Genomic DNA, 19,462 nt, shown 5'->3' with positions numbered 1-19,462 from the left:
GCCATCTCATAATGAGCCTTCTCTACCACTCACCAAACACCTGGGTTGCAACCAACGGTGCCGATGCAGCGGAAGGAGGTGGTCTGCCATGGATTCACACTCCCTCGTGGGTATCTACTTCAGCTTTACAATAATAGCCTGAGCACCCCACCATCCCCTGTACTTTCCCCCGTCTCTCAGGATATGGCGGGCGAACGATCTCCTGTGGCGATCCGAGTGGCAGTGGCACTCTCCTGACACTACTTACAGTAATGAGCTTGTCCACCTTAACCCGCTCGAACCGGGAACGCATCTGTGTGTCATTTATAATGTCTTATGTAATGTTTTATGTCTTTGGGCTATTAAAAAATAGCAGATCTACAAGCTCATAGCGCGGCACCGAGTGCCGCGCTATGAGCTTGTAGATCTGCTATTTGTTTTTAAATCGAGCAAGTTTGTGGAAATCTTTGAATATATATATTTCTAAAGCCAACATTTTTAACTCAAATCTTAACTTCTGGGGGATTCTACAAATGTCTTCTAAATCCAAACAGTTTTTTGAAAAAACTTATATTGCTATAATATCAGTGGTTCTCAAACTTTTTTCCATGTCAAAGACCCCCGAAATTATATGTATTTGGCCACGGACCCCCATCTCAAAACATGTTGTTCCAGGGACCCCCCAGCAGCAAAGATTTGAGTTAAAAATGTATATGTATTCAAGGATTTGCACACATTTTCACGATTTTGTTCTAAAAAAAAAATTGAATAGCCCAAAGAAATCTAAAAAAAAGACAGACTCTTTCCCGGTCTTAATGGGTTAAATAATAATCCCTCATGAACACTTCACCGTCCAAATAGTACCCGGTGAAAATTGGAGGCTATAGCAGCCAAGCGAAGCACATGTCTCTAATGAACAGAAACGACCCTCCCAGAGTCTCCCACCCACGTGCACAGAGAGAGAGAGAGACGTCTCCATCGTTCCAGACGATGGAGGCACGCAAAACCGTGTTAGGACATACTGTAGTAACATAACCCAATAAGACCGGGGAACGCATCTGTGTGTCTTTGGCTATTCAGAAATAGCAGATATACAAGCTCCTCGCTATGAGCTTGTAAGATCTGCTATTTTTTGTAAAATCGTGAAAATTCGTGGCAAAATCTTGGATTATATATTTTTTTTAAAGCGAACATTCGTAAAATATTTAGTTCCAGGAACCCCCGGAAGCAAAGATTTGAGTTACAAAGGTCCGCAAAAAAAAAGAAAAAAAAAAGGAAAATATTTGCACAACTTTTCAAGATTTTTCAAAAATAGCAGAACTACAAGCTCGTAGCGTGGCACTCTGTGCCGCGCTACGAGCTTGTAGATCTGCTATTTTTGAATAGCCCCAAATAAATCTAAAAATGACACACAGATGCGTTCCCGGTCTTAAAGAGTTAAACGACGCTGGTCTGCCGACTTGTCCATTAAGTCTTAATTATGTCATTGAGCGGGAATGAGAAGGTCTCCCATGCATGAGGCCTAATATATGTGGGGCCATGGGGCCCCTTAGGATGGATTATAAATGTGAGGGTTTACAGGAAGTCTATTGACCTGCTGGCATCACTGGCTAATGTGCCCGCAGCGCTCTACAAGTGAACCTATTTTACATTGCAATAAATGAGGGGAAGGAAGGATCGATATCTGGGCCGTGTCAGCCACGGTTAACAGAAAATAATAGGGAGGGAAGTGTTAAAAAAACTAGGTTGAATAGAAAGACAAGGTCCAGTATATACTGTGACTGACAAATGCAAGGGCTTAAAGCATGTAAGGAATGCGTTAAGCAAGGGAAAACTAAGTTTCATGTACGCAATACTAGGTCAGCCCGGTCAAAACATATTCGTTCAGTTATCAAGTTAACTTTTCATGGTCTACTCTAGACTAAATTTGGAGAGCAGGAAATGGTCATCAGTGCAATCACGCAGAACCCATTTCCTGTAGCCATGCCCAGCATTTATCGGCATGATAAATCTTCTACGGAAATTCTTCCATGTCTGTCAGGCACAGACATTCAGGACAGCATATGCAACATAATTAGCTTTCTTTGGATAAATAATATTGCCGTTCTGCTGCCGATTTAAAAGACCAGAGCTACTGTTAGCCAGTGGTGGAAAAAGTACTCTAATGTTTTACTTAAATAAAAGTATCAATACTGCAATGTAGAAGTACTCTGTTACAAGTAAAAGTCCGGAATAAAAAAATTACTTGAGTGAAAGTACAAAAGTATTGGCATCAAAATGTACTTAAAGTACAAAAACTAAATGTACTTAAGTACAAAAAGTAAAAGTACAAAAATGTTTGAAAATAGCAGATTTACAAGCTCACAACGCGTCGCTTTGCGACACGTTCTACTTTAGCCCTATAAAATAGGGCTAAAGTGGTTAATGTAGGTTTCATAATATCATCATTTATATCTGAAAAGTAACTAGCAAGCTAAAGTTTTCAAATCATTGTAGTGGAGTAAAAGTACAATATTTGCCTCTGAGATGTAGTGGAGTAAAAGTACAGAAAATTTCAAATACTCCAGTAAAGTAAAGATACCTCAAAGTACATGTACTTAGTTAATTTACACCACTGCTGTTAGCAGAAGTGTGCGAGTATTGTATATATGCACGCGAGTGACGGTGTGTGTGAGACTGTGTGGGCCGAGGTTAGTGAGGGCCACTTCCATTGTTGATTTATAATGAACTACCATGCCTCTCCAGTGACTGCCTCTCTGGGCTATAGTCAGCACTCTGCGCACGGACCTGACGGCTGGGTCGACCACAGGGTTAAACAGGCCTTTCATAATTTACATCCAGCCAACGGCACAGCTAAACGCCCCGGGGCCAGGGGTCACCTCCCGTGATGCAGCACGGAAACTGAGCCATTTTTTGTCCGCCTACACACATTTTCGTAGATTAACCCGTTAAGACCGGGGACGCATCTGTGTCATTTTTAGCTTTGAGCTAAAAAAAACATTTTTTTACACTTTGGCTATTCTAAAATAGCAGATCTACAAGCTCATAGCGCGGCTACGAGCTTGTAGATCTGCTATTTTTGAAAAATCATGAAAATGTGTGCAAATCTTTGAATATATATATTTTTAAAGCGAACATTTGTAACTCAAATCTTTGCTTCTGGGGGGTCCCTGGAACAAAACATTTTGAGATGGGGGTCCGCGGCCAAATAGATATACATTTTGGGGGTCCTCGACATTAAAAAGTTTGAAAACCACTGACATAGCAACATATGTTTAAAAAAAAAAAACTGTTAGGATTTAGAAGACATTTTGTAGAATCAGAACCTCAGGTCTTAATGGGTTAAACCAAAAATAACAGTTAATTATTCCGTATCACAACAGCCCGACAGGCATGGTTCAGTAGTTTTCAGCGGGTCCCTTTATCCGTTAACACCATGTTGGCACCAGTGTTGCAGTTGCTACAATCAAAAGGTCTCGCCTCCGTACCGTTCTCTTGTTGAGACAAAAAAAGAGGCTCGTGATCAAGTCTCAGGGGCCTCTAGTGACCTTTTGGCTGCACCGGGGGGGGCGTTAATCCCCGCGGACAACTTGGCAAAGATGAGTGCCGCCGAGCGGGGAGAGGAAGGGCAACACGGTGGCTTTTTGCTCATATCACTGCCCTGCACTGTAATCCCTGTTCAGATGAGCCACGGCTGACACAACGGACCCGTCTGCCTCGTCTCTTAACCCAGTAAAAGCGGGAAAGCATCCCAGTCATCTAACTATATAAATGGCGAGCAACTTCCGCACCCTCGGTGGTGACACCCCACAGCTCTGTTATCGAATAAACAACGCACCGCCAGACCACATGTCGCCTACTGACTCGCCACGGCGGCCGCGCTGAATTTACGCCTCGCGTAGGGGACATCTCACTGTTCACTACACCTTTTCCACCGCGCAACATAATTAATTCTACTCACCAAATGTCGGACAAAACGGAAGGGGAGCCAGCTTCGTACCGTTTACCGTGCGCACGACCTCATCACCACAACAGCAGCCAGCCGCTGCGGGTTTTTTTTCCTTTTTTTCCAAACTTTTTTTTTGGTCACCATTTTCTCCAGGCACCATTTCTGGTGTAACGTCGGGTGTTTCTTTTCACCAACCAATCACCTTTCACGTTGCCACGTCCGTTGCCACGTCGCGCTGACGTACGCTAAACAAGCGCTGCCGTGCGCACAATGCAAACGAGCCCAAAGGCGCGCAAAAATAAGCCGACCATTGCTTACACACAAAGTCAGACCTGGCAACGCAGCCTACGCCAATCATGTGTGAGAGATCTACAAGCTATGGGGCAGAGACGCCACCGTATCTTAGCAACAACTACAGCGCTCACTCTCATTGGTCGTGTCACGCTAAGAGCAGTCTCCAGACAATGGCATCGCAGACAGCTTGCTGTTACTGCTGTAGCCATCACAGGCAGTTGCAGCACGACGGACAGGGCGCTGTGATAGCTGCCATGTCGCTAACGCTAACCTGGTTGTCATGCCTGCAGCGGCTGTGCAATCACTTTGTCAACAATGCACGTTCGTGTGGTGAATGTCTATATTGCTGCTCAGTTCGTCCATTGTAGATGGTGTATGTTTGTGTGTGTCTTCTGGAGAACTATGTAGCTCCACAGCAACTACAGTAACTAACGTAATGGCAGGACCGCCCCGTGCAACGCATGTTACGCTGCATTATGCTCATGTAGTAATTTCAGATAATTTCGCTCCGATTAGAGCAGTGTTTATCAACCCTTTCACGCCGCCCCCCCCCCCCCCCCCCCCCCCCCCAAATACACGTACTTGATCTGGGACCCCCCCATTCTGTTTGACTCCGTTCCACAAGTAAATATTGTGAAAATAGCCGATCTACAAGCTCGAAACGCCTCACGTTGAGAGGCTTTGTACGCTTGGAGATCGGCTATTTTCTACATGATTGCCTCTTTCTTACATTCTTTGCCAATGTGGCCCATGTTTTCATAGCAGAGTTTATTGACTACTTCTGTTGCAGAAATGGCCATTTCCCTTACTTTCGGTTTTTTATTGTCTCCGCCAGGCCGAAAGGCATGGCGCAAGACTATGTTTCACCCCCTGTCCGTCCGTCTGTGATAGCTAATCTCTCACATCGTTGACTTGATCGCAGCAAAATAACAGCCCGATGTGGACAGTCAGTGAGAGCTGGATAAACGACGTAAAATGTGTCAAAAGGAGTCTGTACGGCTGTCGATAAATGAACACATGACGTCGGTGGGAGAGGAGATATTGTGTCTTTTGGACAAACAGCAGATGTTTGTTGTGTGAAGCAGCTTAATGTCAGAGTGTTTGTGTTGGAGCGCCTCAGTGCGGCTGCAGAGTTCATGTGCAACCTCTTCCAGAGAGACACAGAGACACTAGACACTCTGCTGGGGAAAAAAAAACCCGCTGGGCATTGACTTTCCTATGGACATTGATCTACACACTGCAGGTATATCTGCTACACACACAACATCAAACTACACACTGCAGGTATGATGCAGCGTTTGCATTACAGCCAGCATGCCAGCGTAGTTCCCATATGGTTTCAAGGTGGGCTAAACCATATGGACCCCATGTCAGCAATGTCAGCGCCATCCACTTCAGTCCCAACTGCGATGCCCATGCAGGCTATAAGTAGCTTCTACCTGGCCCTTAGGTGGGCCCCAACTAGCCATGTTTATGTGGGACCAAGGCGGGTCCTAACTGGGTTTGCCCATGCAGGCTTTAACTGGCTTCTACCTGGGCCCTAGGTGTACCCTAACCAACCACAGTGCAGTGCCCATCGCTCCAATTGTTGTGACGTCAGGGCTGTCAATACTGCACATTGGTGGAGGAGGAGGGGCCGCAGGGCGACCGCACACATCGCTGAACCAATGGTAGCCCACGGATGTTTCCTCTGTGGATTTACAATCTGCCCCTCTATGCCACATATCATCCGCACTACAGGGTCTTCACTGACCGAGCCACGGCCCCACTGACCCTCATGACGCTACGCCACTTAAACGTGCGGCAGCATGCGCTGGGTTGCCAGGTTTGCACAGCCTGCGCCAGAAACAAGCAACCACCTTCATGAAAAAAAAAAAAACACCGAAATGGTCCGCAATGTTCCAGGGGTGTCCCCGCGCGTCCCAACACTCCACAGGGGGTCAGTGGACCATCAGGGGGTCCGCGGACCCCCTGTGGACCCCCTGAAACATAACAAATATTATTTCTTCAAATTTTTTCCTTTTTCAAAAACACTTTTCCACAGTTTCACTCCGGCGATTTGGGTCCCCCAATATACACACGGCCACGCTGGGCCCCGTGCGCGGCTGGGGTTGAGGGGGGCGTAGCCCCCCAAAACTCTAGTTTTAGATATTAGCCATAAATATAGCGACGTATGTTTTTTCCCCCCCAAAAAAAAACACTATTTAGAACAGTGATTTAAAAACAGTGGTTCTCAAAAATAGCAGATAAACAAATCTTTTTAAATAATTCAGATCTTTTTTTAACACAAATCTTCTCTTCTGAGGGGTCCCTGACACATAACCTTCTCAGATGGGGGTCCGCGGTACCCGATATATGATACCTATCAATTTGGGGGTCCATGACACGAAAAAAAGTTTGACAACTGCTGGTTTAGAATGCGTTTGTAGAATCGGCCTCAGGTCTTAATGGGTTAAGATAGCGGGGCGATGGCCTTTTTAAATATCCATCCCAGGGGGCTTTCCATTGGTGAGGCAGAGGTGTTAGACACAGATTAGAGCAAGAGACTGTGTGTTGGGGAGGGGGAGGGGGTGAGGCCGTGTCGCTAGTAGACACGTGACCGGTAGGAGAGACGCACCAGCTTTTGCCACCGGATCGTAGTAGTAACTCGGCGACGCCCCCCCTTCTGTGACGCACGCGGAACTGCCTCTCCCATGAGCGGACCGCCTTAAATAACTCCCACACCCCCTGCATTACCAGGTATCTCCGTGGCGTCCACCGTTAAGCGTCAGGCTTCGAATCCCCCTCCCGACGTTGTTATCTATCTTATCTAATGTGTCGCAAATTATTTTTGTTTTTGTCTCCCCCCAGCGAGGCGGACCACTCGGCCCACTTGGTGAGAACAGACTACAGCAGAACTACAGCAAAAAACTGTTACCAACAGAGGCGCACCGTCTCTGGCGGGCTTGAGCAATGAGGCACCGCCGAGCGAGCCATTAGGCGAGCGAGTCGCCGTGCCGAACGCTGGTTAGGCCGCTAGAGCCGACTCAGCACCGTTCGAGTTATGTAGCGATAGGGACAGAATCGTAAATTATTGCCTGGTGTTAGATCGCGCATTTTAATAGCTGTTTTTTTTTTTATAAGAGATCTGACGTTCATAGTGACAGAACACTATGCAACCGGAAAAATAAAATAAAATAAACGGAAGTCTCGCTAGACGAGATTTCAATCTCGAGATTTCAATCTCGTCTAGCGAGACTTCCGTTTTCTTCTCGTGAAGCTAAGAGGACGCCTCCATGAAATAGACTCCTCCGAGGAGCTTTTCAATTACCCTGCCTCATTTAGCCAGGCTGGGACGAGACGACCCACTCACTGGGAATATCACCACGGTGGGCACACTGGGCTCCACATCAGTCAGACACACACACACACACACACACACACACCTATTTATGATAGCACAGTGATATGGATCCTGCTCAGAAGGCACGTTAGCCATCTGGATGATAACATACAGTCCTCTTGGTTTTAGTGTCCTGTTCTCTGTAGTATCGCCCCTGAGAGAGAGTATCACCCGTGAGAGTTAAGTCGTCAGAAGAATGCTATGCTTGCTTAACCCATTGAAACCTAAGGCCGATTAAGGTCTACAATGGCTTCTAAAACATAGATATAGAAACCTAGATACCTCATTGGCCTCTGCAGTTCATGGGAGCGACCTCAAAGTGACTACTGGCCAATCACAGTGCGTTGAATACTGGCCAATCACAGCGTGTCTTTTCCAGGACTTGTCAGAATCTAGTTGTCCCGCCCACACCTGCCTCCGATTGGCCTACCGAACGCCCCCCTTCTGTGACGCACGCGGAAATTTCCCGCTAGCCCTGCGGAAGCGTGCTTGAGATACAGACGCTTCAGAGTCGGAGGAGGCGTCTACCTTTTATATGTCCATGTTCTAAAACACTTTACAAGCTCGCAGTGCGGCACAAACTGATGCGCTGTGAGCTTGTAGATCTGCCATTTTTGAATAGCCAACGCCAAAATCTAAAATGACACAGATACTTTCCCGGGTTTATTGGGTTTAATGTATTCTTAATATCTACAGTATGTATAGCCACCACTAGCCTGGCTACTGGCATTATAGTGGATGCGGCTGTCCCTATAGGACGCTTTAGGCAATGGGACACAGATGTAGAAGATAGAAGAGTACCTTTATTAAGCCCTGTTGGGAAATTCCTTTTGAAATTAATAATGATATCATACCAGAATGCTGGCGATACCCCTGAACGTAGTCGTACAGTGATACAGGCAGAGATAATACACACACATACCCAGACACTTTATTATACACAACTCTTAAACTGCACGTAACCCATTTAGACCTGAGGCCGCTTCTAAAAAACCCTTCTAAATCTTGACCCAAATTTTCTGAAAAAAATCCAAAATATTTATTCAAATATTACAACAAATGTATGTTGCTATAATACTGTACATGGCAACAGGCAACAGGAATCACAAAAGGGGTTCCCAGCCATCCTGGAAGGTATAGTTACAAATAGGGGTTCACGCCCCAAAATGGGTTAAAGGGATATTTCACTTAAAAAAAAAAAAAACGTTGGGTCATTTTATCATCTACTAAGGCTTTTGTGAGCCCCCCAGACTGTTTTTTATGTGGCTTGATTCATTATTTAGATATTTGATATTCATTTTATCAGACACGCCCACTTCCTATACAAACCAATAATTTTTCTTCTTCAAACTCCATTTTTAACATGTTAGATTCATCAAAAACACCCGTCCTTGGTTCTGGTGACTCATCCTGCCCTCCTAATAGGGAGACCGGGGACAAAAGTAACACCTTTTGTATTTGCCTTCATAATTCACAGAGTACTTGAAATATCCTAGTCATCTTTTGCTATAATTAACATATATATGTGCCCTAATTAATAATACCATTTTTAAGCTTTCACTAATAAGGACAAGACTCAAATATTTTTACTTTGAAATGTAGTGACATTTAGTGAAATATGTTCATTTACTAACATAAAAGTATGTAATCCCAGACCAAAAAATTGCTTGCATTGAAAACGCATTGTTACAATTGACCCCGATGGGGCAACCATGATAAAATGCCATATTCTACCTAGAAACACCTATACTAGCATAGGCTGCTGATGTTAATGTGTGACCAATAACATAGAGATACTATTAATCTAAGTTTAAATCAGCTGACATCTTATCTTTATTCAGCAGAAGGAAAATACCGTACACAAAAGAATTTACGTTTACACCTCATAATCATTTTTTTGTTGAAAACTTCTGCCGAGATGAAATTATCTCTATCCTTCCATAGGCAGAAAGAGGACCCTACTGAGCATGTGCACAAGAAGTCACACCCCTCTAGCTTGTTTCTAATTAGAATTATTGAATGAGTTACTTTTGCCCCCTGTTACTTTTGTCCCCGGTTTCCCCCTACGCGAGGGGGCCGTGTTTTTTTGATAACTGAATCAAGCAAATTAATAACTGTCTGGGGGGCTCAAAAAAGCCTGAGTAGACGATAAAATTACCCAAAGTTGTTTTGAAAGTGAAATATCCCTTTAAGGCTAAATTTCAGCCATATGGCAGCGAGTCCTGTAGACATGGTCAAGACGATCTGCTGCAGTTCAAACCAGGCTTCAGAATGGGGAAGAAGTAACTTTGGTGGTTGTTGGTGCCAGACAGGCTGGTCTGTGTATTTCAGTAACAGCTGGGATTTTCATGCAAAACCATCTCTAGTGTTCACAGAGAATTGTGTGAAAAAGAGAGCAGCAGTTCTACATACTGTATATCCATCTCTCTTTTCACACACACACACACACACACACACACACACACCCCCCCCTCCCCCAGAGTGGTGGAATGAACGGGATGTCAGTACAGCACAGTCACTGCCCATCTTTCGCCGCAGGCTGAAAACCCACCTCTTCAGGAAACACTACCTTTCCTCTTCACCTTGCCTACTTGTTGTCAATTAGTTGTACGAGCTCTTGTCTTATTGGATCTTGTTTATTCGATAGTTATTTGTTTTAGCTCTTGCTCATTTGATTTTCCCATTTGTCTCATCTGTTAAGAAAGTAGGTAGCTGATATATTGCACTTTTACCTTAGCGCTAACCATACTCTTAGTTGCTTGTTTTAGAAGAGAATGCACTTAATACTTCTGGTGATTAGTAGTTTCCTTGCCTACCTATGTTGAATGCCCTTATTGTAAGTCGCTTTGGATAAAAGCGTCTGCTAAATGACTGTACTGTAATGTACTGTGGCTGAGCTTAGTGACGGTCTGCAACACCAAAGAAGACATTCATTTCACAGCTATTTGGCTCGTTTTACTGGCGCAGACTTTGGGGAGGCATGACACCACAGGATCGAGCCTGGAATATGATCATTTATATGCATCCTGCTGCCATGCAGGCGCTTCTGGGCCAACCTGTTTGGGCTCTGCATTAACCCATTAAGGGTTGAGGTTCCGATGCTACAAAATGTAGAAATGTTTTTTTGAAAATATCTATGTTGATATGTTACTGGCTCTCAAACTTTTTTCACATCAAGGACCCCAAAATGTATACGTATTTGGCCGCGGACCCCCATCTCAAAATATTTTGTTCCAGGGACCCCCAGAAGCAAAGATTTGAGTTACAAATGTTTGCTTTAAAAAAATATAATTCAAATTTTTTCCCCAATTTTCTCGATTTTTCAAAAATAGCAGATCTACAAGCTCATAGCGCGGCACTCGGTGCCGCGCTATGAGCTTGTATATCTGCTATTTTTGAATAGCCAAAGTCCAAAGGTTCCAGGTCTTAAAGGGTTAAGTGAACAGAGTCTTCAAAAGGAACACCTGCATTTAGCTGTTAAGGTCCTGACACACCAAACTGACTGGACCCGACTATTACAGACTACACAGAGAGATCAGAATGGGAGACGTCAGTGTTAAAAGGTGTTACGAGGCTGTTCCTACACACGGCACAGACTAACCGCTAACAATCAGCACATGCCGCTTTTCTGCGCCTGCGAGAGGGGAAATAAAATCAACCATACTGCACGACAATATGAATAAATAACAATATACTTTGTGTTATACCCCTCGCAAAAAAGACGGTTGACTCTGTGATGAATGCAGCGCTATGGTGCTATGTCTATGTCTTCAACTTTGACAAACATCAACATGACATCCGTTTTGCCAGAAGTGATTGCATCCTTAACCCTTTAAGGCCGGGAAGGGAACTCATGTGTGTCATTTTAAGATTTCTTTGGCTATTTTTTGAAAAATCGTGAAAATGTGTGCAAATCCTTTATATACATTTTTAACTCAAATCTTTGCTTCTGGGGGTCCCTGGAACAATATTTTTTAGATGGGGGGGGGGGGTCCGCGGACAAATACATATTAATTTGGGGGTCCTTGACATGAAAAAGGTTTGAAAACCATTGATAATATAGCAACATAATTAAAAATTAAAATCAAAATAAACTTTAGGGAAAAAAAATCTGTTAGGATTTAGAAGACATTTGTAAAATCCCTAGAAGCAAAGATTTGAGTTAAAAACTTTCGCTTTAAGTATATATTAGGGCCGGGACTTTATCGCGTTAATTTCGATCAATTAATTACAAAAAAATTATCGCGTTAAAAAAATTAACGCATTTTAATCGCGCCTATTTTTTCACCGCGGAACGTTTCTCACTGGACGAGTTTCACACGGACCTATTATCCAGCGCACCAGGTTGGTGCGCTGGTATTATCGGTCCGCCTGAGAAGCTGTCTGAGAAGTGAGAACGACGTGGTTCTCACAACAACAGAGCAGCCACTGAATGAAGACGTGCCGCATAGCCTGCTTGATAATGTTGGCTGGGCAAATCAGAATCTGTAATGGATGCCGCCCCCCACGCGCGCGTTTGTCCCGTTTGGGGGGGGGGGGGGCACGATGCGGTGCGGGTCACATGCGCGCGATTTTTTTAAATAATTAATTAAACGACTATAAAACAACTAACAACAACACACTCTACCAGCCTCCAATGGTGGAAAATAGCAGATCTACCTCACAATGCCTTGTACTTGTAGATCTGCTATTTTCACATGGTTACTGTATGTTTTATAATATTAATCGAAATCTACAAAGTAACTTGTAACTAAAGTTTTAACATAAGTTTAAAAGTAAAATATTTGCCTCTGAGATATAGTGGAGTTACTGGAGTAGAAGTAAAAGTATTAAAAATGTGGAAATAGGCGTATTCGAGAGTCAAGTGCAAATACCTAAAAATTGTACTTAAGTACAGTTCTTGAGTACATTTACTTAAAGACGTTTACCAAAATCCATTTGAAAACAATTTTTTTCATTGATCTCAGGTCAAATATTGATGTGCGATTAAAATGTGATTAATTTAGATTAATTAATTACAAAGCCTCTAATTAATTAGATTAATTTTTTTAATCGAGTCCCAGCCCTAGTATGTATGTATATATATATATATATATATATATATATATATATATATTCAAACTAAAGATTTGCACACATTTTCAAAGAAAATAGCAGATACACAAGCTCGTAGCGCGGCACTCGGAGCTTGTATATCTGCTATTTTGTTATAGCCCAAAGAAATCTTAAAATGACACAGATGCGTTCCCGCCCGGTCTTAAAGGGTTAAGTATGTGCGTCTCTTTCTCACACACACACACACACACACACACACACACTCTCTCTCTCAGTATGTGCTGTCCAAATTGCCTCCTCCCCCCCACCCCCTCCTCTCCATTATTGACACTTTCCCCAGCTGATTCAACATCTGAATCAGGTGACTGACCCCATGCAGATGTCTCACTATACCACCGACAGCGCAGCACTCAACACGCACGTTCTGTGACTTTCGGCAAAACAGCCGCTAAGCGACGGCCTGATGCCGGCTTATTGTCGCTGCTTTTCAAAGACCCTGCGCAAATCCTCTGCCATCCAACATTTTTATGGCTTCTGTTAAACAATGTTTTGCTGTATAGTCACTTTTGCTTTGCTACAGTTTGTGCCAGCTGTTGACCCTGTAATATCTGCACACACACACACACACACACACACACACACACACACGAGAAGTGAGGGAGGCTGGGGGGAAAAAGATAGAGATGGAGGTGAGGGTAGAAGAGTGCATGAATGAAACATGTACACACAAAAATAGCAGCAGCGGCAGCACTTTGTAAAAAGGTACTGGGGAACATTCCAGAGTCCTACAAAAGGCAATGACGGGCCTTTTGTGGACCCTTTTTTGTCATATGAGTTACCTCATCAGCAGTCATGGCTCGCATGAAGCATCTGACACAACAGGCACTGATGGATGGGTGAAGTATGTCCTGCACAGCCCTGCCGGGGTTTGACAGGGTCCGATTTCCCGGGGGCAAAGTGAAACCTTAATAGATCTGCCCGCTCTGGCAAATGTCAATTGAGCGTTTTTCTTTTCATACTCAAATTTCTTCTATCAGTTGCAAGCTGCCGCTGTCTGCCTTTTCTGAACCTGTTGTTCGCCGAAAATAAGATGATCTACAAGCTCACATAGTGTTGTGATGCTTGTTAATTGCCTACATTTGGCAAGCAGCAGTGTTGTATTCACTCTCGGGGAGGGAATTTCTCCAGTTACACAGAGCTATTTCGGCATTAACCCATTAAGACCTGAGGCCGATTCTTACTAATGTCTTCTAAATCCTAACTGTTTTCTGAAAAGCCCATGTTTCTATGTCAGTGGTTCTCAATCTTTTTTCATGTCAAGGACCCCCAAAATTTTATGTATTTGGCCGCCGACCCCCATCTCAAAATATGTTGTTCCAGGGACCCCTAGAAGCAAAGATTTGAGTAAAAAAAAATTGCTTTAAAACTGTATATATATATATATTCAAATATTTGCACACATTTTAACGATTTTTCAAAAAAAGCAGATCTACAAGCTATGAGCTTGTATATCTGCTATTTTTGAATCGCCAAATAGTGTAAAATAATGCTTTTTAGCTCAAATCAAAAGAGAGACACAGACACGTTCCAGGTCTTAACGGTTTAAGAATGTGTGTGAAGTAGTACCGTGAAATTGCAAAACCGAAAATACCCAATTCACAAGTGCGTATTGAATCGCGGATGGTGAACCGTATGGTTCAATATTAAAGCGAGAACCGCTGCATGCCTAGTATACGTGTATGGTGTTTCAACGCGCCATGTCATTTAAATTAAATCATTGGTGCACACGAGACCCATATCGATTGTCTACTACAGTTTATTAATTCAGTTGAATTGCCTTGCATGCAGTCGCTACATTTAATTTGTTCATGTTGCGTGCAACGATCATACAGCGTACGTACACACACACACACACACACACACACACACACACACACACACACACAGCGTAGTACATATTTGCGTGCCAACAAAACAGATCTAAAAGCTAACATGCAAGTCGATGTAATGGATGAAATGGTTGTTCGCTTAGATAGATTAGATCGCAGATTTGATGATGTTATTCATGTATAGGCGATGTTGAGTCGAGTACACTGCATACTAACAGCTGAACTTTGTTCGGTTTGGCTGTCAAACAACTACAAAATCACGTCATTCAGAACTTAAGAGTGCCTGGCCAGAAGTGTGTTCATCTGTTCTGCGCCTCCGAGATGTTCTGACTAGTCGATCGGCTACTGTGATTGGTTAGAAGTTGCTGGTGGGTGGGATTTGTTTAGTTTTTTTTCTGCAGTGTAGTAAAGTCTTCATTCTGCTGCTGCCAGCCACAGGTGCTTCAAGTTAACAGCTGTACGTGTGAAATCAATGAAGATTTGTGCAACAACATGGCATATTTAATGACAAAAATGAATTTACAAACAAGCTGCCGTAGGCGAGTTTTGAGTGGCTGCATTTCTCCTGCCTGTGTGCTTTGTCGCAGCTCTCTGGCACTTGCTGCTCAATCGAGCTACTAGTCTCACGACACGAGCCAAACACCGAAGAAAGTTCTTGTTCATTTGGTTGGACTCTCTGAAGTATGTAGACGCCTTTAAAGCTAGACCACATAAATAAACCATAGTGTGAAATGTTAGTCTCACAGGAGCCCTGATGAAATGTTCTGATCTGAAATTACAGAGGGGGAAACGGGAGCTACTACTAGGCGCTAAAGCTAAGCGGCTAACCATAGTGTTCCTAGGATGAGCGTGTTGTGAGGTGTTGACGTCTCCGAGGTACCGAGACTAGGGGGGGATGATCATTTACGATTCTGTCCCTATCGGTACGTAACTCGGAAGGCGCCGAGTCGACTGAAGGGTACTTCGGAACGCTCGGCACGGCGACTCGCTCGCTTTAGCTCGGCAGTGCCTCTCGTGGCTCAAGTCCCCTTCAGTCTACACGCCTCCGTCGATGTCCGAAGACAAGCTGCGCTCCTGCACCCCGCTCATCCCAGGGAAACACGCAGCTCCTGGTAGGCCCCGACCCGGGGAGCCGAGATAGGAAAACATTTTTTGCACCTTTTTCAATCCGACTGGTTTTCTAATCATACTGTGACACATACACCCCTTCATGTTCACAGGTGTGAGACAATCACACTCCTCTGTCCATGCTACAAATATGTTAAGAGTTGGAACCAATTTAAAAAAATATGGATAATAATAATGTAGATTTTTTTGAACTATTTTTATCTAGCGTTTCACAAATAATCAATCAGGCAATGGATTTTAGTCTAGAAATGTGTTGTGAGAGAAATGTACGTGCCTCACTGTGCCACACCGCCGGCCTAGGCTGGGCCAAGTAGAAATTTAGATGGGCCAAGTAGATTTAAGAAATACTCGCCCTGCACGGCAAGTAGGAAAAAAACCCTAATGTACGGAGCTTGCCCTGTGTGTTTGTTTGTTGTGTGCGTTCATGCTCAAAAAGATGGTACCAACCTTTTCTAGCAGGATCTTGACGCAGGAGATGTGACCCTCGTAAATGGCAGAGAGCAGGGGAGTGATCCCATGTTTGTCTGGGGCCTGCGGCGGGATTAGAGAGAGAGAGAGGGGGAGACACAATGGGTCAGCTAAAGAGAGAAAGACGGTGTGAAGCATATGAAGTGAATGAGAGAAAGACAGAAAAATATAACAGGTTGGCACAGGTAGGCTGAGGCTCCATATATCGGCAGATCATAATCCGGATTTATATTTAGTTGGACGCAGATGTTTTTGTGCAACGAAAACAGCAGATGTTAAGCGCTCAACATGCAGAGCTGCTATTTTCGGTGTGCGACACTGCACACAACACTGTGTATATATCGCGCCCTGTGGGCGCAGCATAACTCCTACACAAGGGCTCATCACTCATTATAAGAGGAAATAACTTGTGGGAGAGAAGAGGCTTTATTTCCCTTTCTCCCGTTTCTTATCATGTCTATGAATTACAGGAGAAAAGCACACTCCACACACTATTTATCTATCACATTTCAGCAGCCCAGACTCTTTATCTGTGAGGAGGGGCGAGTTGTGCATTCTTAACCAATTAAGACCTGGAACGCATCCGTGTCATTTTTTGATTTGAGCTAAAAAGCATTATTTTACACTTTGGCTATTCAAAAATAGCAGATCTACAAGCTCATAGCGCGGCACCGAGTGCCGCGCTACGAGCTTGTAGATCTGCTATTTCTTTTTAATTGTGAAAAATGTGTCCAAATCTTTGAATATATATTGTTTTAAAGCGAACATGTTTAACTCAAATCTTTACTTCTGGGGGGTCCCTGGAACAAAATATTTTGAGATGGGGGTCGGCGGGCCAAATTCATATCATTTTGTGGGTCCTTGACATGAAAACGTTTGAGCACCGCTGATATAGAAACATGTTTTTCACAATACTGTTGGGATTTAGAAGACATTTGTAGAATGGGCTTCAGGTCTTAATGGCTTAATATCATTTTGGGGAGCTGAAGGGGAGGAGGAGGAGCAAGTCTTTAGTTGGTGCACCTCCTTCGCCCGCCGCGTCTGAAAACCCCAGACTGATGGGGATGTTTGGCGCGTGGAGTTGTGATAGATCATTTTTAAAGGATGTGCATTGTTAAGGGAGGTGTTTTGAGAGTTAGCAAGCTTCTTGAGAAATTATTATGGCAGTCTCTCAAGACTATTAACAGCAAACTCATTGTCGGTTGTGCTCATCAAGTGTTGCGACACGTCCCGTTTCCGCTAAGCAGCAAGCTAGATAGATAGGCTTTGACTAATCTGGTTTCCAGTAGCGGGACATGCGCTTTGTTTTCTGCTGATTTTCGGCACTTCAATGACTGCTATAGACTGCTAGGCAGAAGCATTTGCAAATTGTGCGAGCCAATGGGGCTGCAACTATCTTCTTCGATCTACAGCCTTTTTACTTTTTCGATTATGGTTTGGGTGAGTGAAACGTCATTATGGACATCCCTGACTTTTGTAGGGAGACTTTTAACCCTTTAAGACCTGAGGCCGCTTCTAAGAATTTTCTAAATCCTAACAGTTTTTTTGAAAAAAAAAATAAAAAAAATATTTTTTCACGATTTTTCAAAAATATCAGATCTACAAGCTCGTAGCTTGTATATCTGATATTTTTGAATAGCAAAAGAAATCTTGTGACACAGATGCGTTCCAGGTATCAATGGGTTAAATAGAGTTTAGGTATTCAAATGCAATGAATGGTTTGGCTGGAGATTAGTGAGGACAAAAGGTCTTTTATCATAGTTGATGACTATTCTTGCTCTGAAACAATAGGAAGAGCAGTTGTTCCTGTTTTTAAGTTCCAGACTGATGAGAAAAAACATGGAAGGGGGATGAATTGAATGAAAACTAAAAGTGGAAATTGACTTCCAAATCAAATGTGCCTATGTTTTCATAATCACTTTGATTATGAAAATGTATAAAATCATCAGGCACACATGTTAGTAAATGTATTTTCTGGGTGATACATTAAATAAATATATAAATTCAAAGCATAAATATTTTTTGCAAAGTATTGTAAGCTGAGAAAGAATGAACATCCTTGTTAAAAGTTTGAAGCCATATTTCTCAGACCTTCAGTTTTCAGAACATAAGCTGTATACCTCCCCTTTTGTAGCTCTGATGCTCTATTTTCATATGAAATATGCAATAAAATACACCAATTTACTGCATTTGGTCATAGTTGGCTTCATGATCAGTAGGCACAAGGCAGAGCTTGTTCTTGCCGCGGGTCAACTGAGAACTGTGAGCGAGGTCAATTATTCCTCCTTGTGCATTCGGAAGCGTATTGCTAAAGGTTACCGTATAGTCCCTTGGGAGACCTTTAAGAAAAGCTGCTAATTACAACAACACAACCCCTCCAGAGTTTTGCATGTCAACATCACTGCATGGTTAAGGGGCCTTTAGTGTGAATAGAAGCAGCCATACAGTAAAGACCGCCATATTCCGCATCACTGCACGACGTGCTGGTAAGTAGGCAAATGAATGCAAACGGCGTGTTGAGGCAAGGTGAGAAATTGAGAGTGAACGCTGTTAACATTTGGTTACCGTCGCTCTTACATTAGACTGCCCTAGCGTGTCTGACATCATATCTAGACGGGCGGGTTCAAAATCTCCGGAGAAAGATTCCGCCAAATCCTATTGGTTCACCGATCTGTCCGTCAGCCCCGCTCCGTGCCCCTCCTCCTCCCCAATGTGCAGCATTGTTGAGAGCCCTGACGTCACAACATTTGGAGCGACGCCCACTGCACTCTGGTTGGTTGGGGAAATGAAACCCTTCCTATTCCAGGAACGTCAACAGGCTGGTCCAGGCTCTTATTTTTGAGCAAAACAAAAAAAATAAAAGCCTGGAGTTCGAGGTTACTGTCGCTCTTACATTGACATCTGCTCCCATAGACAGCAGGAATTCCAGCATCTCGTCCTGGCCACAGTCCGCAGCATAGTGCAGAGGCTTCCTCCCGCCCTCTAAGGTCCTGTTCACGTCCTCAGCCTGAAGAAAAAGAAGAAAACACGTGTGTGAGAGATAGACACAACATTCAAGTTGCAGCAAGCCAACAGTTTGCATATGGCGTTGAGGATCCTCATTTGATTAAAAAGGAGAACTTGCGCTGTTGATACAACCTCTCGAATACGACAAATACTGTAAATGGCACGCAATGTTTTGCCATTGACTTCCATGCTGTGGTGTCGTTAGGCCCCAAACTGTCAAGGCTGCAGGCTAAGCGGAAATACACACACACCCACAGTACCCAATAGTTCAAAGCCTCATTCATAAAAATGATAATACATTTTTTATTTTAA

At 43.6% G+C, this 19,462-nt stretch overlaps 1 protein-coding gene across 1 annotated transcript in view; it reads right to left on the bottom strand.

Moving 5' to 3' along the window:
* The window catches only part of mtpn (myotrophin), a 28,749-nt gene that overhangs the window by 2,107 nt on the left and 7,180 nt on the right, over nt 1-19,462 (bottom strand). The window contains exons 2-3 of the mRNA XM_084049774.1: nt 19,038-19,151; nt 16,124-16,207 (exon numbers count right to left, since the gene is read on the bottom strand). Coding sequence (XP_083905900.1) covers nt 16,124-16,207; nt 19,038-19,151 — 198 coding nt within the window. The remainder of the gene's footprint in view (nt 1-16,123; nt 16,208-19,037; nt 19,152-19,462) is intronic.

This window comes from Gymnoscopelus microlampas (genome assembly GCF_963454915.1).
Source record: "Gymnoscopelus microlampas genome assembly, chromosome: 23".
NCBI classification, from domain to species: Eukaryota; Metazoa; Chordata; class Actinopteri; order Myctophiformes; family Myctophidae; genus Gymnoscopelus; species Gymnoscopelus microlampas.
Note: the sequence above shows the minus strand (reverse complement) of the source record. Positions and strands in the feature narration are given on the sequence as shown.